The following is a 23094-nucleotide window of genomic DNA, read 5'->3' on the forward strand; positions in this document are numbered from 1 at the left end:
GTTGTTAGTGAACGCAAGAGGCCTATTTTATAAGGAAGAAATAAATGTTTTTCATTTTCTTGGAATGCTAAACAATGGAGGGCTCATATTGGTAGATTTGCTAGTTGCATTAGCCAATAGCACAATACATTATTCCTTCCATCTCAATTGGACATGGAATTTAAGAAAGAGGAAAATACTTTGAAACTTATGATCTGAAATAAGTTATAAATATTTGTGTGACTAAAATGCATTTCATTAAGGATAAAATAAGAAGTTTAAAGATAAATTATTTCTAAATAAGAAAATACGATAGTCTTTTTGGGACATACTATTAGAAAAAGTAGAACACATAAATTCTAACAGAGGGGGTACTAATTGGTTGCATTGTCATATGATAACTGGAATACTCAGCTCAACTTTCATTGTCATGGCTTCAGGATAACTTATGCTGCAGTGTGACACACATATCAACATCCCTGATTAATTCCCTCTAAGATCTGAAAATTAAATGGGAAAAACAAACTAAATTAAAGAAAGAAGAATACATATAAGAGAATCATTGGAACTTCTATTTCGTTAATATTTCAAGTGCAGCCTTGGTTGTTAATATTATTATCCTTTTTTTGCTGAAGTTATTATAATTATTTTTAAGTAGAATATAGTCCAAAATGTCAGACGTTTTTATGGCACTGGCACGCACACCCAGAGAAATTGTGACTCTCAGAGTCTCAAGTTTCTTTTGTATTTTTGGCTGGATGGGAATCCATATCTGCCTCGGAAAACCGGGAGAAGAATATGTACTTTGCATTAAATTTTATTAAAAATATAACAGACAATAATTAATAAAAAAGAAAAAAGGAGTGGGTTATGCTGTCACAAAAAGACCATAAAAAATAGATACAGTTACACATTTCCCTACTTGGCTAAAAATATTTATATCCGCTAGTCAATATACATAACATATGAATATGTGTATATTATAAATTGCCAGCCTTTTTTGGATGGACGGGCTATTTATATCAATTCTCTGTAAAAATGACCCAATCTCTATTCTTCAATTGTCTTATATAAATGTCATTAAAGATTGTCGTGGATGGTAAGTATCTCATTATTTCTAGTCAGAGGTCTCTGATTAGTCGAGATCAAAAGCATATATTTAACACCCAATGGGAAACAGAAATAATATTATCTATCACAACTTTAAACAAGCTAGATTCACAGCAGTTTTTTTATTCTTTTTCAATATGTAACGCTAACAGCAATTCAATGTGATACCGAGCAGAGATACTACTAGAAATTGGAACATTAAATTAGATTAGCTAGATTTAGGGCCCATTACAAAATAGTCCAGGGAATACTGGGCCTGTCACACAAAAGGCCCAACATCATATTCATGACAATCATCGCATATTGTTGGTTGGGATAAACCATTGGCATATTTGTAGCCAAGAATTAAGTTTAGAAAATAGAAGCCAAAAAAGATTTTGCAATATATATATATAAAATAAAATAAAACAGATTTACCGTGTATTTGTTGGGAATGTAAAAAATTTGTTCCTAATTTCATGCTTCCATTAATAACACTCCTAAAATAACTACAACACGTTTCTTGTTCCTCATAAAACTCTCAGCGGTTTGCGATAAAACTCCCAGCAGTTCCCAAACGTCGAACCAAAAAATAGAAAATTAATTTATTTGCACATTTAATTAGTTGATACAATGCAATAATTAAGTAGGAATTTTGTATATAGGCTATTAGATGCCAATAGTTAAAACTTGGACTGTTTTGTGCCAATATTATGCCCTATTGTATTTTCATGTCAATTTATAGCAGCGCATTACTATAATTTACAAAACTTATGCCCTATTGTATTTTCATGTCAATTTATACCTCCATCATCAGCCGAATTCCGTCTAAACGTTTGGAAATTTAACATTTTTAATCAGTCAGCAAAGAATTTTTCTTTTTTTACGGGCCTAGTGATAATAATCAAGAAAGCAAGAATTGTATAGTTAGGAACTTAGGATTTTTTGTACTGGAAAATGTTACAAGCATCAAGCCCAAGGCAGAATGCTTCAAGTTTTAAATGATGTCGTACGTAACTGCACAACTACTCCTTTAATTTGTCACAAATTTCTAACTTAATTGATTTTCAAAAATTATTCTATTACAAGTGTATAAATTCAGCGGAAGGCAGTATGTTATTGCTAGAACCTTGCATTCGGTCATGCTGTTATGTGGACCAATCCATATGCAGTAATTACTATTCCCTCCGTCTCAAAATATTTGTCGACCTAACTAAATATATTTGTCCCAAAATATTTATCGTTTTATTTAATCAAGATAATATTAAGTATTTTTTTTCTTATTTTACCCTTGTATTAATTAGCAACAGTAAAAGGGATTCAACATTTATGGAGTAGATATTTATTGAGGAGAGATTAAATGAAATATGTTAAGAGGGTAAAATAGTCAAAATACTATCCTTATAAATGCTTTCTTAAGAAGCGTGTAAATGAAAAATGCGACAAATTTTTTGAGACGGAGGAAGTAGTCATTTCGGATCCTAAAACTCTTCAATTACTTGTCAGTTCCTTGAATCAAATCAAGATAGTCTTTTGCTTATATCGATTCATCAGGCAAACATTACACTTGATACATTCTCACGTTCCCCCTCTCATATGTAGGCTTGTCAATTGAAGAGAAAATGGGAATTCAATGGGACTTGTAGACCTGGGACTAGGAGAAATTTGAACAAAAAAGAGGTGATAATGATAATTTGCATAACCCTTGTTTGTACCCAATCCAGGTGTATGCTGATTCTTGGAAAAGGTAAATATTTACCTCAAATAAATGAATACAAAATATACATTTTCATAAAACATTTATCATATAGCTATAGTTAGGTGATATGTAATCTCACTTTATTTTTTAACTGTTGAGATATAATAGTATTAGTTAATAAACGAATGTGTTATTTCTTTAATAAATTATACCATTAAATTAGATGATCACATATCTTTAACTCTTTTGCATTTCTCTTTACTTAGGGACTCAATTGTGACGGTAAAATTCTGATTTAACTTGAGCATAAAGATGCAAACCCACCACCACCTTCCCCCCCCCCCAAAACCCCACCAACCGAGAGAGAGGGAGTGGAGAAAGCTGTTTTATCAGCAAAGAGGGTGGAGTCCGGAACCAAAATGATCCCAAAAAGACCATTTGAACCAACATACCCCAACAAAAAAAAAAAAAAAAAGGTTACCATACTACCTTTAACGCAGTAATTTACTGCTTTAAAAGACTTAACCGTAACGGCGGGGTTAAGTCCTCAACGCAGTAATTTACTGCGTTAAAGAGGGCCTCTTCCTTTTTTTTTTCTTTCTTTTGGCTAAACTCCTCTTTCTTACACTTTTTTACGTACCTTAGCCATAGATTAATCATGCTTCAGGACTCCGAAACTTCAATATTTTATATAGAATCCTACTTATTTTTATGCGATTAATAAGGCAGGCTCAATACATCAAGGATAAGCAAAACTTCGGATTGTCATTTTAGTGGTTGAAAAGTGCTCGAACTCCATTTTTGTTTGAAGACTTGGTGTCACTTGCTTTAAGTTATAACAATATAAAAATACTTGTTCATTAATAACAAACCGAAAGTAGTAAAAATACAATCATCAAAGAAAGAAAAAACTTAAAATACATCCATCAATCATGCCCTTGAGTTGATGCAAAACTAAACATACTAATATTATTCAAATTAACAACATCATCATAAATTAAACATAAAACTAAAATCACAATATTCTTAATCATCATCAGAATAAAAGTCCTCAATATCGTCCTCAGAACAATATTTTGGGTTTCTTAAGACATCTTTTTTTACGTAGATGTTAATTCTCTACTTGTTGATGATGTGTGTTCTTCGGCCAACTTTAGCATGTAAAATCTATAACGTCTTGCTAGCATTCTGTTGTTTTCTTTTCTAATCACTTGTACGGCAGCCTCGCAAGTTTCTGGACCTACTTGAGGCATGGTTATTGAGTATCTTGTTGGGATTCGAGCATTGAGATTTTCCAAGTCACGAACAAGATGTTGTAATTCAGCGTACCGATATGCCCATTCACGACGTAAAGCACAATAATATTCACGCGGATCTGAATATTTCAGCTCGCGAATATCGACATTACGCTCTATTAAAAGGTGAGGCTTGAAATCGTCTAGCACGAATTCACTGTTATCGGTTGAGGAATCACCAAAATAGTTGCTTTGATTTGAGTTGTCATCACGACTGCTATTTGAATCCTGTCGAAAAAATACCAACCAATCTATATTTCTACTATTTTACATTGAATTTTAAGTAGATACTAAGTAGTAAAAGGTTAACATATAGGTATCAGACTCAATAGGTTGTGGGATCATGACTATGACCCCACTAACTTTATTTAATACAGTACAACTATCAATAATATCGTGGGGAATCATCGTCATCGCACATCTCACAGTACGAATCCCACTTGAGGCAACGTATTTTCATCCGATTGTTCTCTTCGCGAAAACGGTTAAGAGCAAAATTCAACTCTTATGGAGTGAGGCATTGACATAGCACGTCTTTTTAGGCATTTAAGCCCTAGTGACTCAAGTTTTGTTCCAGTGCTGCAACCTCCCTAACACGCCAATTCCACTCGTCTATCATCATATTGTTGTGACATTGGTTGTTTCTCTCGATCGGGTTATTTGAATGTTCAAAACCTTCACCCAATTCCCATGTCCTACCTATTGCGTCGAATATGTCTCCTGGAGAGAATGTTGTAATACGACTAATATCTCCAAATTGGTTAAAAAATGACATGGTAACTCAACTTTGTTTGGTTGGTAGTTATTCGTTAATTCCGTTATATAACACTTGCTAGCATGAAACTCAAATTTTGGATTCGAATTATATCGTTTTTCTATATGACAACTCTGGTTGACAACACAACGCACAAATATAGCGCAGTAATTTACTGCGTTATGTCAGAATAATGCAGTAATTTACTGTGTTATTAATATATAACGCAGTAAATTACTGCACTATGTCAGAATAAACTGGCTATATTGACATAACACAGTAAATTCATGCATTATGCAACACTCTGTACTTATTTTGACTTGACGTAACATTGCAAGACACATGATTGCATGCATGCGTTGATTGAATATTCAAACGCATTCAAACCTTATTAATACGGATTTTATATGAAAGGAAGACACAGTTTCTAAGTTTCATCCAATTTCTGTATTTTACACAAATTCTAAGTTTCATCCAACTTTTACATTTTGTACTCCTAAATTAGTCAAAAAATGGAAGATGTTCTAAAAATTAGAGTTTTTTTATTCTGGGATGGAGAAATTATATTCGAGAAAAATAATTTGCATTATGACTCTCCCCCAAAATACCATGTTAAGTTGCCACTTAACTTAAAATTCTCAAAACCACTCTAAGCCTTGTATAATAGACTACAAGTGAATATGGGTGATTTTGATTTAAATATAATTGGAAGATATCCAATATCATTTACGCCGCAAGGTGTAGTTAGTTATGGACAGTGGTACATTCAAGACGATGATCCGTTGACGGATTATTTGAAGGCGCCTTACGATTATAGGGAATGCATAACTTTAAACGTCCTTGAAATGTACGTACAGAAGGTCACCATTAATCGACTTGAAGTCATGGCTATAGCTCCTCGAGAAGCCCGAAATAGACCTCGTCGGGCAACCCCAGATAGAATTCAGGCTGAAGTTACTGAAGCGGAACCTACCCATGAACACAATTACCCTGACACGAGCACTTATGAAGGCATTTTGAGGAGTCAAATGCCTCTGAAAAGTTTAAGTCAACAATTTGATGGGCAGTGGTAAATATTCGTTATTATTATGTGTAGTAGCATATGTTTATTACTTGAATTCTACTAATGATGTTGATTATATTTTTTAGGGGTTATACACCTACTCAAAATGATGGTCCTTCCTCAATTGTCGGTGCAGTTGATTACTATCGGTACGTCTATTTTTTTAACATCAATAGTATTATTTGATGTCTAGTAGTTAAAATACTCTAGTTACTTATGTAGGGAGAACGTGGTCGTTGCACCAAATTATAGGCAAAGACCTGCTCTGGATGGTCCGGATTATCCGAATTATATATTGACATCCTCGAGTGATAGCGAGGAAATACCTAATGTGGAGGAAAGTGAAGATGAAGAAAGTGAGGATGAGGTTGAGGTTGGTACTAATCCTCAATATCAAGTAGAACTGTTGCAATACATGATGAATAGTCCAGCACACCAGGAAGAATTGAATTCACAGCACCCATTTGACCAGCAAGCGCATATGCCGCAAAGCCAATTTCAACAGCAAGAGTCGACCTCGGTTTAGTGGCATTCCGATGAGATTCTCTATCTTGATCATCTTCAAGATCGCCCCGATGCCTTTGTCTTTACTAGGTACGATGATCATATTCGACGAAGTTTGTGGAAAGAGCCAGTGGATCTTGTAAAACAGATGGTTCATATTGAAAAAGGCATGATTTTCAACTCGAAAAAATCATTGCAAAGGGCTGTTAAGATTTATTGCATCCAGGGGATGAGGGAGTTCAAAGTTGACGATTCCACTCGAAAACTTTGGCGATTACTCTGCAAGCGAAAAAATCAAGGCTGCCAATAGATGCTCAGTGGTAAGGAGACTGCTGAAAAGATGTGAAGTATTTCACAGTTCTACACAAGGCATACTTGTGATATAGGTGACCTCCCAGATGATCATTGCAATCTAGATACCAATATGATTGTTGTTGTGTTAGTTGGCGACATTGCAAAAAGCCCAAGGTATCCCATTCACCTAAGTTTATTTTAATTTTGATGTTAATACGATGTTTTTCGTTGCTATATGCTGATATTTGAACTTATCCAGATACTCTATTAAAGATTGTATTACAGCCGTCCTGAAAGTATATCGCAAAACCGTTAGTAGACGGAAGGCCTATCTTGGGCGTAGGCGTGCACATGAGATAGTCTACGGTAATTGGAAGAGCTCTTTCAAGACGTTACCGAGATACGTGGCGGCTCTACAGCACTTCAATCCTGGTACTGTTGTTGAATGGAAGCTCAAATCGAAGCCTGGTGTGCCCGGTAATATTTTTGAGTTTGTGTTTTGGGCATTCAAACCATGCATTGATGATTTTACTCATTGTCGGCCAGTAATATCAATAGATGGAACACATTTGTACAGGGTATACGACATAAAGCTGCTAATTGCAGTTGGAATTGATGCAAATGGATCTATATTCCCTCTAGCTTTTCCAATTGCAGCTAGTGAGAGCACTAATACGTCGGGTCTGTTTTTAAACTACTTGAGGCAATACGTTATTAAGGATCGTATGGGCATATGTATTATATCAGACAGAAATGCTGGCATATTGAGCAATATGTTTAATTTGCATGGGTAGCAGCCGCCCTTTACCTACCATTGTTATTGTTTAAGGCATTTGAAGGCAAACTACCAAAAGGCATATCGAAGCCCAGCACTTAGCAATTGGATGTGGGCGGCTGCAACAGAGGATCGGGAGAAGAAATTTCACCTGCAGATGGAGATTATTAGGCGGGCGGATGAGGAAGCCTTTTACTGGTTGAATATAATTGATAAAGACAAATGGACATTACACTAGGATGAAGGTAGGCGATGGGGGATGCTGACAACAAATAGCTCTGAGTCATTCAATGGCTTGTTGAAATCTGCACGGGGACTACCTGTCACCCCAATGGTGAGAATGACTTTTAAACAGGTTGTGGAGCGATTCGTCACTAGATCAAAAGAGGCCAAAGGACTTGCGGCAGACGATCTAAAATGGATGACAAAACCATCACAATTGCTCGAGTATCACAAATTTAAGGCTTAGCAACACGACCGGATGGAGCACAACTATGCAGAGCGTATATTTGAACTCATAACAAGTGTGCACCAAGGTAAAGGAGGTAATGTCCACACAATTTGTGAGATTCCAAGAGCATGCACATGTGGCAAGTGGCAATTATATCACATGCCATGTTCTCATGCCTTCAAGTGTTTTATCACAATGGGGAAAAAAAGCCTCCACGTACGTGGCTAAGGAATATAGAGTTGAAAATTATGAAAAAACGTATGTTGGAAGGTCCTACCTACTTGGTAGTGAGAGTTATTGGCCACCGAATCCATTTTCCATGGTTGCAAATAAAGCATTTATCCGTAAATTCAGAAAGAAAGCATACTCTCGAATTCCTAATGAAATGGATGTTCCACCAGGGAGATACACTCGAAAATGCTCATTTTGCATTTATATTGGTCATGATAAGCATAATTGTCCCTTACGGCATGGTGGTCAAAATACATCTCGCAGTGGAAGTAACTCTCGTGGCGGCGGAAACTTTCGTGGTGGCGGCACATCTCACGGTGGTGGCAGAAGATCAACTCAAGGGCATGAATTGATGAATGTATTTTAATTTTTTTCTTTCTTTGATGATTGTATTTTTACTACTTTCGATTTGTTATTAATGAATAAGTTTAAGTATTTTCATATTGTTATGAATGATGCAATTTAATTATTTTGAGATTGGTACGAATGATGCAATTTTGACTAAAAAATAGCACGCTTAAATCTAAACCCTAAAACATAAATAACTTAAAGCTAATGACACCAAGTCTTCAAACAAAAATGGAGTTCGAGCACTTTTCAACCACTAAAACGACAATCTGAAGTTTTGCTTATCCTTGGTATTGAGCCTACCTTATTAATCGCACAAAAATAAGTAGGGTTTTATATAAAATATTGAAGTTTCGAAGTTCCGAAGTATGATTAATCTATGGCTAAAGTACGTAAAAAAGTGTAAGAAAGAGGAGTTTAACCAAAAGAAGAAAAAAAAAAAGTGGCCCCTTTAATGCAGTAAATTACTGTGTTAAAGGTAGTATGATAATTTTTTTTTTATTGGGATATTTTGGTTCAAATGACCTTTTTTGAGGTCATTTTTGTTCCGGACTCAAAAAACAGAGGCTATTTATCACTCCCTTGAACACGGCACCAAAAATATTTTCCACTTTCGTGAAAGGGTCAAAGCAATTATTAGAACAATTGAAAGGGCAACCAAAATGTATCGTAATTAATAAATTTAAAATTAAAAGAAGTGAACTTCTTAACCCGAAAAAAAAAAAAAGTGAAATAACTCAAAGCATCTGAATTCTGAAGTATGGTCCCCACTTAGTGACATTCCCTAATTTCCACAAAAAGCTCTTTATGCTCTTTCTATTTCTTTTTGACAAATTCTACAAATGTATATCTAGAGAGACAGACACACAACTCATACTAGAAGACACAGAAGATACATAGCAAATTAAGCTTCTTTTGCTTCACTTTCTCTTTCTCTCTGTAAGAGTTATTTTAATCTTTGAAGCAATGATCAAATGTGTAAGCTTAAGAATTGGCTGGACAATTTTCACACTCTTTGTATGTATTCTAATAAGTCTTCTTGTTCTTCTTCTGCAACGGCCTTATCCACACAAGAATTGCAATTTATTCAGAGGAAGTTGGATTAGAGATGAAACTAATAATTATCCTCTCTATAATTCAACTCACTGCCCTTTCATTGAACATGAATTCAACTGCCAGAGAAATGGTCGTCCAGACAAAGATTACCTTAAATACAGATGGAAACCCCATGGTTGTTCCTTAACAAGGTATCACTTCTAGCTTTCTCTACATGTTAAATCACTTTGTGTTATTTTTCTACGAGTAGCGTTAATAATATTTATACTATCATACTCCCTCAGTCTCAAACTATTTGTTTTTTTTTTTTTTTTTGTTGCTTTAAACGTCCCAAAGAAATATTAATTAAGAGGTGTATTTGACTAGTTTAGCCTTATTTAGGATTAATTAGGAGGTGTTTTTGACTAGTTTACCTTTATTTATGTCTAGATTATAATCTCTCTTCATTAAATATTTACTCTATTTATGTGTCATCTCTTGTTAATGATAAAATTCTTTTAAGGGTAAAATGAGTAAAAGAATATTTAATTGTGTCTTAAACTTCTAAAATGATAAATAATTGGAGATAACTATTTTTAATAATCATGATAAATAATATGAGACGGAGGGAGTATTAAGTTGATCTACAATAATAAACAAATACTACTGTAATATTCTGTCATAATCGATGAACTGAAATTAAATAGTAATGATTTATGGGTTGATCGAAAGACAAAAGAAGATGGAGGTCATGGTAGCTGAGGAATTAATTTTTCTAGGAGATAATAGTAGGTGACACGTGACAAAGTCCAGTAAAGTGGCAGGAGGCACGAGCAATGATGTTTTAAAAGATCACAATGCAATCTTTTACTTTTGCCAAATAACTGGCTAAATTCTCTGTTCCCATCTCTAAAAGTGTTTTTGCCCCTCTTATTCGCTATCGACGTTAAAATTCTAAAATCACCCCATTGATACGGATTTAGTACTTAGTCGTCCCTTTTACATACAAAGGAATGACGGACCTTATTAGAATAAATGGATAAAGAAGATTATTACAAATTAAGATGATCATACAAAGAGTTTAATTAATTTTGAAATCGTGTAGCAAAGGTTGTCGACTGTTAAGACTTAACAGGAAAAGTAGTATATTTTTTTTCTGTCGATGGAACGATTTGTATTAACGTATCATACGATATTTCAGATGACTATCTTATGATTGTGTGTATCTACTGTAGATGAGCATATATAGATGGTTTTAAAGTGAAAACGAAAAAAACCAGTTAAGATCTTGAGTTTTTGATGATATGATGGATCTCTAGAATTAAAAAGTTGTTAGCTTTTAATAACCACTAGAATAAAGGTGTTTATCCTTTTGTGCACTACACGTTGAATCCCCACCGAATAGTGTATGATTTAAAAGTTTTAATGACAAGCTAAAGAAAAAATGTTACGTTATTTTCTTGCATTTGATAAAACTATGCTGTCAATGTCACGGACCACAATGCCGGATGTCTCTCGGATGTTCGTCTCCTGTAGCTCTCGGAAAGCGATACGATATATTCAAATATTATATTTCATTAAAAATATAATATGCTGCGATACAATACAATATGATACGTGGATGTGTTACAACCATTTAGATAAGGTGTTACGTAAATTTTGGTTGATAAAAAATAATGAAATGATCAAACTATGTGTTACAACCACTTAGATAAGGTGTTACATAAGTTTTGGTTGATAAAAAATAATGAATTTAACAATACGATAAAATTTAAATAATTAATAATCAAAACAAATATTGTATTAAAATAATAATATCATGCAATACAATCGGTAACAACCCATACAAACAAGCTGTAACTTTTAAGTGTTATGTCAAACCTCTGAAAAGATTGATTTTTATTTTTATTTCAAATAGATATTTGGTCTTTTTTCCCCAAATTATAAAGAATTATGTTAACTATTTCCTCTAATTTAGTGGTGAAGTATTAGATCCATGAATAAACACAATTATTCTGTAATTATCTGGGCGCACGTTTAACAACATACGGGTCATGGATCATTGCCAACTTGCTAGAATTTTGTTTTTATCTTCGTTAAAGTACTTAAATTAAAGCTCGTGCATTCCCAACTTTCTAGCTTTCCCTTCTTACCTTGTTAAAACAGCTAAAAAATTTAGGCGGATGGAGCACTATAACTAGGGGTTAATTGAACCCCAAACTTTCGATGCTGGGTATAAATTTAAGCGTCAAAGTTTATTAAAATTACAATAAATAGTAGATATGAACTCATAACTTTAGAAATATAATGGTTTAATGCTAAAATATTAAAAGGTTAAGCTCATAAAATTTAAATCCTAGATCCGCCTCAGCAGGATGTGTCTATTAATTTTCTATTGTATTATTGTTCGAATAATCTGTTTAGTGCCGTGAATGTCCAAACTTAATGAAATTAAATGATAAACTCTAGTGCATTCTTAAAACAGATAGCTACTTTTTGTCTTTATACAGATTTGATGGACGAGCATTCTTGAGGAAATTCAAAGGAAAAAGCATAATGTTTGTGGGAGATTCACTCAGTAGGAACCAGTGGCAGTCACTTGTATGCCTTCTTTACACATCACAGCCAAGAGCCAATTATAATGCAACTAGAGTTGGCAATGTTTCCATTTTCACCTTTTTGGTAAATTCCGCTTTTCCTAAAGTATTATTTGCACCATACTTAATCCAATTGCAGAATTATGGTCAATCATGGAACATAGTTGGAGAGAAACTAAGCCCGTTATTGAGTTAGTTGATTGTAAATAAGTGTTAAAATGTATTTTTATATACTGAACTGATTTTGTTAATAAGCAATTATATATGTTTATATAGAAGTGTTAAAACTGATAATAAATAATTGATATTTAGTGAAAAGAATGATGATAAGCTGAATCTTTTGGTAAAATGACTTTTCAAACAAAAAAAATTAAATTTAAAGTATCTTTATAAAAAAAAAAAAAAGGAAGAATGATTAATATGGAGTAGATAGCAAGTTAGGAGTTTTGATTTAGTAGATGGAAATGCATAAGTTGGGGAGGACCCACTTAATGACTTTGGTTGATTTTAGCTTATAATTACTTTGAGTGTCTACCAAATCCGTAGATAAATGGAAAAAAAGTGCTTATAAGTTTGTCAACTAACTTATAAGTCTTCTAATTTGAAGCAAAAAAATTCATTTGTGCCCTTGACCTCTTTTAGATTATATTCGATATCTAAAGTACACTGATGATTAATCTGCATTTTGTATTTGAGTAGGTTCACACGAAAAATAAAACACTCCATGCTGTTTCATTTTTGTCTCTATGTGTATACATAAAAAGTCCGCCTTGTGATAAATATAAACTCATCTTGATGATGTTTTGTGGGGCCTCAAATGTGAAATTGACTGAAAACGAACTGATTCAATAACCATGTAGAAAAGAGCATTTTATCTTACAATAACAGAGCTATTGCATGTCTTACTGTTGGGTGTGCGAACAAAGTATCACATTGGTAGCTAAAAAGAAAAATGAGCTACTTATAAGGTGTTGGATATTCTTAATGGTGTGAGGCCTTTTGCGAAAGACCGTGCGGGCTTGGCCCAAAGCCGACAATATCACACCGTATTAAGAGTATTTTTGGATAGTTTAGCTCAACAACTGGTATCTGAGCCAATGATTTGGCGGGACGAGTATAACGATGGCTGAGGGTTGTGTGGGGCCCGTTTAGTACCCTTGCCCTCTGCCTACGTGGTTTATGACCTTTCTTTCGTAGCTTTTGAAGAAGCATACACAAATTTCGCTTCCAGGATCGTAAATACTGCACGCGATATGGATGACACATAGACAAGTTGAATTTCTGACCCGTGAATTATGGTAATGAGCCATGTGGAACTTAGTTCGAGAGGGAGATTAGTGTTGAATACTCTTAATGGTGTGAGGCCTTTTGAGAAAAATCGTGCGGGCTTGAACCAAAACGGACAATATCACACTGTATTAAGAGTATCTTTGGACCGTTTAGCAACACTTATAGGGGCATGGGCAAATTGGCTCACGTATCTTATCTAATTGTTAGAAATTGGCTCACGTATCTTATCTAATTGTTAGATCTTTCATAATCAAGATCAGTTTGTTATGAACCACACGCTTGCCATTAAAGCCCCTCATGGATTAGATTATTTGTTGGAAGTTGGAACTGTTACTGTCTCAACAGATTCATGCATCTACAAGATTAGACATATAGAAATCGTTTATGTCTGTTTATTTTAGGTAAGGAGAATTTCCTTTTAGTAGACAGTAATACATGTCTGATTATTATTTTTCTTGGCCAAATACGTAAAAGTATTTTGTTAATAGATGTGAGTGAGACTCGAAATCAAGACCTAAACAAGAACCGCTTCATTTACGTAGGACGTAGTGTGGTCAAGCGAAGTCAGAGGCATCGAGGACAGATGTAACACGATTACAAGTTTTTCCATTTCTTTTTTGGAAGTTTATGCTTTATGTACTACAGAGTAAAAGATGTACATACACAACCAGATCACTTATAGAATAATTTATAAGTAAGTCTCTGTAATACTCTCAATCTTAACCAAAAATTTCTGATTCGTTTTGAGCCCTGAATGAAGTTGCATCTTAAAGGGAGTGCTTTATCTTTCAAACCGGGACTTCCCAGAGTGACTCCGGATTAATCTAACCTCAAAAGGGGTGTCGAATACCGTATAAGAAACTAAAAAAATAATATTTGGTAACATGACAAAATAATGGAGTAAATAACACTATGACATGGTATAGAAGCTCACCAGCTTTTCAGGATTTTGGAACTTCTATTCTTTCTATTTTCCTCTTTAAGTTCACCTCAAATTAAAACTTAATAGTTATAAAAGCTCACCCTTTTCAGGATTTTGGAGTGCAAGTGATGTTAGACCGGACTGTGTATTTGGTGGATGTTGTGATGCAAGAAAAGGGCAGAATCTTAAAACTAGACTCAATTGAAGGTGGCAAGTTATGGAAAGGAATTGATATGCTAATCTTCAACACTTGGCATTGGTGGAATCGCAGAGGAATCAGTCAACCGTCAGTCCACATTTCTACATGACTAGTTAATTGTCTTATTAACTTAGCTAAAATTTCACAGTATATATATTTTCTTTATGTCGCAGATGGGATTATATTAAAATAGGAAGCAAATACTACAAAGACATGGATCGTATGGTTGCTTTCGAGAGAGCCCTGATTACATGGGCCAAGTGGATCGACACCAACATTGATCCTTCAAAACAATTGGTTTTCTTTCAAGGAGTTTCACCATCACATTACAAGTAAGAGTAATTAAAAGACACACCAATCTAATTTGCTATCCTAGGAAAAAATTGGCAAATAACCATTTTAATGAGGAAATAAATTTTGATAAAATATCCCAAGTCAAAACAAGTAGAAACTTGGAAATTTTTTTACCGAAGTTTAACATTTATTTGTTTGAATTCCATGAGAATTCTTAGAGTTTGAACTAATAAAGATTAAACTCCGTGAATCATTTATGAAATTTAAAACTCCAGCAAATTTTCACATTTAGTTTGCGAAAATTTAAACTCCGTGAATCATTCCTGGAGTTTGAACCGATAAAGTTATGAAACATTGGTTAGAACATCCAGCTAAGGTTCATCTAATTGTTCTATGTTTTAAGTTTTTTTATTAAAATATTATTTTTGTCTTAAAAGTAACTTTCTCATGTTACATTTCAAATAGTAACTATATGTTAATAAGCAGTCTAAAAACTGGCCATCTAGATTAATTTTTACCTATACATAGGCGGATGGGTTCAACTGAAACCTTCATTTTTAACAAGAGTACTAAGTTCAAATAAATTTTAGATCCATCTCTATTCTACATGATTTTTTTTTTTTTTTTAGTCTAATTGGACAAATCTAAGCGTCTTTTTTTTTTTTTTTAATTTCAACTACAGTGGTACCGATTGGAGTCAACCAGGCGTGAGAACCTGCTCGGGGCAGAGTCGACCGCTAAGCGGATCGTCGTATCCGGCAGGTCTACCACCAGCATTGGCAGTGCAAAAAAATGTATTGAGGACAATTAAGAAGCCAGTGACATTGCTTGATGTGACAGCCCTTTCTTTATTACGTAAAGATGGACATCCTTCAATTTATGGGATGAATGGAAGTACAGGAATGGATTGTACCCATTGGTGCCTAGCAGGAGTACCTGATACTTGGAATGAATTATTCTATAACCTTATTCTTTAATTTGGCTCCTATTTGTTGTACCTCGTTAATATTTTCGAGCACTTAAATTGAACCACAGAAAATGAAAAAAATTCATTATTGTCAATGAGAATATACGTGAGAAGTTTAGAATATAATAGAGCGCTACAGTTTCTTGACAATTTTTTGAGTTCATTAATTTGTCTGTGACTCTGTAAAGATTCTATATATCGATTCAAAACTATATCGATTCAAAACTGATTTATATGGTGGAAACAAAACTCATCTACTGATCTACTTCATTCATAATTGATACTCTTTTTTATATAGACTAAAAAAGAAATAGTAATGTATATATTCATAAACTAATATGGAAGGGAGTACAAGGCAATTGGTCTTTTGTTGCACCCTGAATATCTTATGAACTACAAAAACAGGAAAGAAAAAAATTGCAACGTCCAAGAAAAAGACGATTAAGAGAAGGCTAAGGTAATTTCCAAATGGGGCAAACCATTTGGAAGTGGACTAGAAGTCATATGGCTAATAGTCCAAAATCTTGAAGCCCAACGAATTTTTAAATTTTGGCCACTCTCTTTTTTTCCTTCCACAAAATGGGGAATCAAATTCTTTACCATGAAGGGGAAATTCAGGTACATAGTTTAAAAAGAAAAGAAAGTTTTTGAAACTTATAATCCTACACATATTGTAATATTTGTGTGGTTATAACACTTCAAAAAGTAAGGACATAAAATAAGTATAAGGGGCCTGGGGCCATGTAATATCATTTGGTATAATCGTATAACTTTGCTTAGAAGTATCATATGAAATTGCTGAAACTTGCTAAAAACAAACTGTAAACATCAAGCAATAATGATAACAATTCTGCTCTGCCTAATAAAGGCCACTACTACACTCACTACATAAAGTGAAATAATAAATAAATTTTACCAAAAATAGTGCTTGGCTCCAACAATATATATACATCACCATCGATCCAAATTATCCCTTCATTTTTCCAAGTACTCTTCCCCATTTTTCATATCCAATTTTCCTTCTTCCCTCTTCTGTAATGGAAACTAAACAATATTTCAGTTTTGTATGTTTCGTCTATGTTATTTTGTGCCTACATTATCAGTCAACTAGTGCTGTACTATTGAAACATTTCAGTCACTCTAGAGGATCATCAAAATCAAGCAGCTGTGATATTTTTCAGGGCAAATGGATTTATGATGATTCATATCCATTGTATAATTCATCGATATGTTCTTTTATTGAAGGACAATTCGATTGCCTAGGAAATGGCCGACCTGATAAACTCTATGTTAAATACAAATGGAAGCCTACTGCATGTGAATTGCCCAAGTACGTATTGTATCATTATTTAAGTATATGCTTCAATGTGGTTTATTTGCAAATACGAGCAGAGATGGATTCAGAATGTTGAGTTTATAAATTCTGGATAGATTATCTATATATATTAAGTTGATTTCTTAACACAAATACAGAGTTTAGCCGTATAGCTAATTGCATGCGTAGAAACATGATTTGAACGTTATAGATTCTAAATTCTAGGATAGTGACATCAGGTGTTAGTAACTAGTTTTAAATTCAATGTCTGTGCATATATATTTACTGAATCTTTTAATACGAATATGAAGTTTAAATTAAACCTACCGGATTTGACCAAATCCGTACGTCAGCTTCTAGCTCCGCCCTTGACTACTGGTTCTACCGAGTCAGTAACTTGAACTCTATTTCTGGCCCTGGCTAAATTTAAAATCCTACTTTAATTTTTATTTTTTTTTAAATTTTATTTGGATAGATTTGATGGATTGGATTTTCTGAGGAGGGTGAAGGGGAAGAAGATAATGTTCATAGGGGACTCATTGAGCCTTAACCAATGGCAATCACTCACATGCATGTTGCATGCAAGAGTGCCTCAGCTCAACTTCACAATCCAGAGGACAGGAGATGTCTCCAACTTTGTTTTCCAGGTATTACTAAGGATATGAAATTTCAAATTACAATTAAATCTCTATGATAACATTAATGGGTAATTAATAACTTGACAAGCGGTGAGTAATATGCTATTTTACGTAGGATTTAAGTAATACAAACTGAAAGTATAATTTTTTTTATACCATCAGATTAATTTAACCAGTTATAGTAAGTTACTAGTCTTCTATTTTCAAGTTCCATATTAGACTTGCTTTGAAAATTTACCTATTATTATATGTGAACTTAAAAAGGAGCACCTTTTGCGAATACAAAACGTAACGACTTTGAAGTTTTAATTAACTTTATTGGAACTTCATTTCTATAATCAATCATATTTTTAATTTTGTTGCAGGACTATAACGTTTCTTTGGTTTTATCACGAAATGCATTTCTGGTAGATTTGGTTAAAGAGAAGATAGGCAGAGTTCTAAAGCTTGATTCTATCAAAAACGGCGACGTTTGGAAAGGCTTCGACATGCTCATTTTCAATACATGGCATTGGTGGCTCCACAAGGGAAGCCAACAATCGTAAGCTTTTCTTAATTATTAATCTTTTATTTATGCCTTTTTAATTTATTTCATATTAATTATTGAAATTTTTTATACTACACATGCAACAGTTCAACAAAACTCACAGTAAAACATAACCCTAATCTTTATTTTCTTACAAATTTTAATCAGTATAGAGTATATAATCATTGTATAGTTAATGTGTATATTGATTATGCACTTGTTATACACTGAACAAACATTGACAATGGCTACAAAATGTTACCGTTAGGTAAGTGAAATTTTCATAACCGACTAGCTAAAAATGTTAAGACCCCTTATTTATTTGCAGCGGAATTACTTTATTTGGTGCAAGGTTATTGAAAATACCCTCTTTTCTCTTTGTTTTGTTTCCTCTTTATGTTCTTCACTTACCATGTACCTCTAGTTTGGACCAAAATAATTTTTAACGTCTCAAATTGATGAAATTATGCTTGCCCCTTATCTCCAATCTTTTACTATTAGATAAGTCATGATATATGGCTTTATTTGATTTTTTTTCTTTTTTTCTTTTTCAGATGGGATTTTATCCAGAAAGGAGATCAAATGTATAAAGACATGGATCGTTTGGTGGCCTTTAAGGAGGGACTTAAAACTTGGTCTAATTGGGTAGAATCTAATATTGATCCTACCAAAACAAGAGTATTCTTTCAGGGAATCTCTCCTACACATTACAAGTACGATTCATCACTTTCTTTTGATTTTCTTGGATTTTTACACTACACAACAGTTCAATAAAGTTCACAACAAAAGATAGCCATAATCTATGTTTTTTACAAATTTTATCCAGTATAATCATTCCATATGATTCGATTATACACATATGATATATTTATTATGCACTGAATATTTACTGGCGACAAACACAAATGATTATGGCCAGACGAGTGAAATTCACTATAAAAAAAACTGGAATCAGCTACGAACTTTGTCGCTAGTCTGTCCTAAGTAGCGAACAGAACTTTCTGATAATCCGTCGGTAATTCTGCGCTAAATAAGGTTAAAAACGAATTTTGTTGTTTAGCTACAAAAATTTCTGTCGCTAATTTTTATTTTTTAGTATTAAAAAAACCTTTTAGCCGCCCAACTAAAAATGTTAATATCCCTTGATTCCTTTTTGTATCCTTTCCATAGGATAGGATTGGTAGTAAATTTAATTTCCTATTTGGAACTAAGCTAAATGTTGCAAATTTAAGCACTCTCATTAAAATGCAGATCTAAGAATGCTAGTTCAATTGTTACAACTAATTCTGATTTGTCTGTTCCTAATAGCTTTACTTTACATGGTCTAAGTTCTAACACAGGTTTTAATATTGTATTAATTAAAATGCCTATCCTTCGGCTTGATTATCTTAAAAGTCTATTTTAAACATGCAAAATGAAGTTTTATGACCGTAAAAGAACCTTAGTTAAATATACAAAGATGGGGGGTCCATTGCCAAGAATATAAAGTACACGCAAAAACACACACTTATGGCGACAAAGGTGTCACCTATCATGAGGTCTAAAATTCATGTATTAAATTTGATAACAAAGACTTTCAAACTTTTCAATCAATTAAAGGACTTGCGTATTATAATTGCAACTTTTGGACAGGGTCTAAAACAAGTAGTGAAATTCGACAAACAAATCATATTAAACCCCTATGGAAGAGATTTTTCGTTTGTCACCTTAGAAGGGCAAGGGTGATTAATTGATGATTATAATTAGGAGAAAGTTAAAGATTTTTGCTTGTTAATTATGTTTCAATATGTCTTCACGTGCGAACCTGGTAATGTTTAATGGGCTCAAGCTTGCACGTGGAATTTTTTCAATAATGGGAGGTGGTGCGACTCAAAATCAAGACTTTTACCTACTTTGGTACTATTTTAATTGTTTGATCATTTTATCTAAAAGTTTAAGCTATTAGAAAGTCTTTTATCTGTACATAATTATCGCTGATTTGGGCTAAGTTTGATGGATGGAATGATGATGCACCCATTTATTAACTCGGTTCATTTTGACCCACCTAAATTCAACTCATCTAAAAGTTGAAGACTGGTTTAGGCGAAGCATGTAGCCCAAATTGACTATGAAAAGCTCTCTTAAATTACTTAAAATATCAGTCCGTCTCAACGAACTATGTTCTACTATACGGGATTGGACAATAACTTATTTATTAATAGGGAAGCTACACATTTGACCATTTTACTGAAAATATTTACATTCTTTAGCCAATATACATAATATATATGCATATTATACAGTATCGACTATTTTTGGATGAACAACTAATTATATTAATTGAGCTCATTTTAACTCGGGTAAATTCAACCCAGGCTTAATGTTTGCTACCCCTAGCTTGAACAGTGATTAATTAATGATAGTAAGGAAACAGTCTGAGAATCTTTGCTTATTTTCAACTTTTTTCATGGGACCATAAATCAGTGGGAAAGAGTGGAATGCTAGCAAAAGTAATAATTGCAATGGAGAGACTCAACCAATTAGTGGCTCAGTGTATCCTGGAGGACCAATGGCAGCAGCAACAGCAGTGATGGAAATTTTAAGCAACATGTCAAAGCCAGTGACATTAATTGATATTACATTACTTTCTCAGTTAAGAACAGATGGACACCCGTCTATTTATGGTATTAATAATAATGGTACAAAGACCAAGGGAAATGATTGTAGTCATTGGTGTCTTGCTGGTGTGCCTGATACTTGGAATCAACTCTTTTATGCTCTTATTGTTAACCAAGCCAAATCAATTACTATACGAACGAGCGATTTTATCTATCCGTTAAAGTCTAGATGGACAAAGTTAATTGATACCTGTACTAATGAAAAATACTAGCAAATACTTTGTAAAATTAGTCGAGGTGCCCTGACCCGAACACCTGCACGATTACAACTAACTAGAAACATACTATATGAACAATTTCATTTGCAAGGTTGTATAGTCCATTTTTATTTCAATTATTGTAGCCTGAAAATTCTAAGACAATATTCAATGTTTATTGTTTGGACCAAGAACGTCCTCTTGAACTTGAGCGCGCAATCCAAATCAATTACTACATGAACAAGCGATTTTATCCATCTGTTAAAAATTCGGCGTACATAATTATTAGGTATTTGTATGATAGGAGATAGTAAATACGTTGTACAATTAGTTGAGGTGCGCGCAACTGGCCCGGACGCCACGATTTTGAGAAAAATACTATATGAATAATTTCATTTGCAAGGTTGTATAGTCCAACTGTTTTTTTTTTCCCCCCAATTATGATTGTAGCTTCGGAACTTCTAATTAAGAGCATATTCAATGTTTATAGTTTGAACCAAGAACGTCTTCTTGAACTTTAGCAACGTAGTTTAGGAAAACATTCTATAATCGGATGCCTGTTAACTCCCTAGTAATTATCAGTATCAGAATTTCTGAGTGAAATATTTTACTCATATATATCCAGCGTATTTGTGTAATAAGTTTTTTGGAAATATGCACTTTTAGTCTTTTAGATATCAACAAATTATGATTATAGTTCTTGTAATATCTCGCTAAGAATATTTAACCTTCAATTATTTGAAATGCGCACTTTTGATCTTTCTTATAAATTTCACAAATTTAACGTATTGTTGATCATCACATCATTTACATACCAATATTTTATGTTAAGATTGTAATGTTACTTTTTATTTAAGGGCAATACATTTCTATAAACATTCTGCATAAAGTTTTAATGGACTTAGTTAAATAATAAGATGATCAAAACAAAAATTAGCTGATAACTAAGCGAAGAAAAGTGACATTATCCCTAAAATATTACACGGTTAGTGCAATCAGCAATGTGACCTGCTAGAAAATGTTAATGGCCTCATTTTTCAGATTACTTCTTTGACTTATATATTATGACTAGTGAATTTGTCCGCGCTTCGCTCGGGCCTCATCAAATTTACAAACTATTTCTTTTTAGCTTAAATATATGAATCGTCAAAGTAAATTTTTTATATATCTTTACTTGTTATAACAGATAATATATCATTTTTTAAGATTTCAAATTTCATAGGTTAAGGAGGTTTACATGACTTAATAGTCAAAAAAATTACTTGCACTGATTGTGTATAAAATTAAACTCTTTTTTAATACCAAATTTTCTTTAAAAAAAAATATTATCACTTCAAACAAAAAGGGGACAAACAACCTCACAAAGGAAATTCCACTAAAATTTCTAGGAGAAGTACCATTTGCTCCTAAGCAAAAACACTAAAGCATAAGGAAAAAGAAAAGTGTATCAAGCCTACAACAAACACAAGCAAATGAAGTCTTTTCGATAAGAGACATAGCATAAAATAACACTAATATGGGTAACATGAGTTAATATTTATTTTGAAGAACTAATTAGAAGTAATACGGCCCTTAATATGGAATTACTATAGTTCTTTTTGCATCAAATAATGTTCAAACCTCACTATCTACATGTTAATAGTAAAGATATAACTGTCCCAAAAAATAATACTTAGAAAATTAAGAGTAGGAGACTTCTAGGCACAAAACTAAAATAATCACATTTTCTCAAGTTATCATTCTATTTTAGCATGCAGAGGTAATCATACTTTCTCAATTCACTCTATTTTTTTTTATTGTAGACAATTTAAAAATAACTAAAATTCAATGTAATTTTAGCGCAATGAAAATTCAAAATATGCATTTTATGCTTAACAAAAGGCAAAGTCTTTACATTTAAAAATAGCATTATAACTACAAGCCTGCAACAGAATAAAAGAATAACAACATATGCGCGTATCCTTTTTCTTGTTTT

General features: G+C 33.2%; 2 protein-coding genes across 2 annotated transcripts; both read left to right on the forward strand.

The window, feature by feature from the left end:
- Positions 1-9217: 9217 nt before the first annotated feature.
- LOC132036282 (protein trichome birefringence-like 41) lies at positions 9218-15936 on the forward strand. The gene is made up of 5 exons (XM_059426585.1): positions 9218-9729; positions 12028-12199; positions 14437-14612; positions 14699-14857; positions 15502-15936. Exons 1-5 carry the CDS (start codon positions 9449-9451, stop codon positions 15794-15796), a joined length of 1083 nt encoding a protein of 360 aa, XP_059282568.1. The 5' UTR covers positions 9218-9448; the 3' UTR covers positions 15797-15936.
- A 795-nt stretch (positions 15937-16731) lies between these two features.
- On the forward strand, positions 16732-21327 carry LOC132036281 (protein trichome birefringence-like 41). The gene is made up of 5 exons (XM_059426584.1): positions 16732-17116; positions 17577-17748; positions 18105-18280; positions 18820-18978; positions 20729-21327. Exons 1-5 carry the CDS (start codon positions 16824-16826, stop codon positions 21132-21134), a joined length of 1206 nt encoding a protein of 401 aa, XP_059282567.1. The 5' UTR covers positions 16732-16823; the 3' UTR covers positions 21135-21327.
- The last annotated feature ends 1767 nt before the right edge of the window (positions 21328-23094 follow it).

The sequence above is a fragment of the Lycium ferocissimum genome, chromosome 11, assembly GCF_029784015.1.
Source record: "Lycium ferocissimum isolate CSIRO_LF1 chromosome 11, AGI_CSIRO_Lferr_CH_V1, whole genome shotgun sequence".
Classification (NCBI taxonomy): domain Eukaryota; kingdom Viridiplantae; phylum Streptophyta; class Magnoliopsida; order Solanales; family Solanaceae; genus Lycium; species Lycium ferocissimum.

Coding starts and splice junctions, on each gene's coding strand:
- LOC132036282 (XM_059426585.1), top strand. CDS start 9,449: ATGATCAAATGTGTAAGCTTAAGAATTGGCTGGACAATTTTCACACTC. Junction 9,730..12,027: donor CATGGTTGTTCCTTAACAAG/GTATCACTTCTA, acceptor GTCTTTATACAG/ATTTGATGGACGAGCATTCT. Junction 14,858..15,501: donor GTTTCACCATCACATTACAA/GTAAGAGTAATT, acceptor TTTCAACTACAG/TGGTACCGATTGGAGTCAAC.
- LOC132036281 (XM_059426584.1), top strand. CDS start 16,824: ATGGAAACTAAACAATATTTCAGTTTTGTATGTTTCGTCTATGTTATT. Junction 17,749..18,104: donor TCTCCAACTTTGTTTTCCAG/GTATTACTAAGG, acceptor ATTTTGTTGCAG/GACTATAACGTTTCTTTGGT. Junction 18,979..20,728: donor ATCTCTCCTACACATTACAA/GTACGATTCATC, acceptor ACCATAAATCAG/TGGGAAAGAGTGGAATGCTA.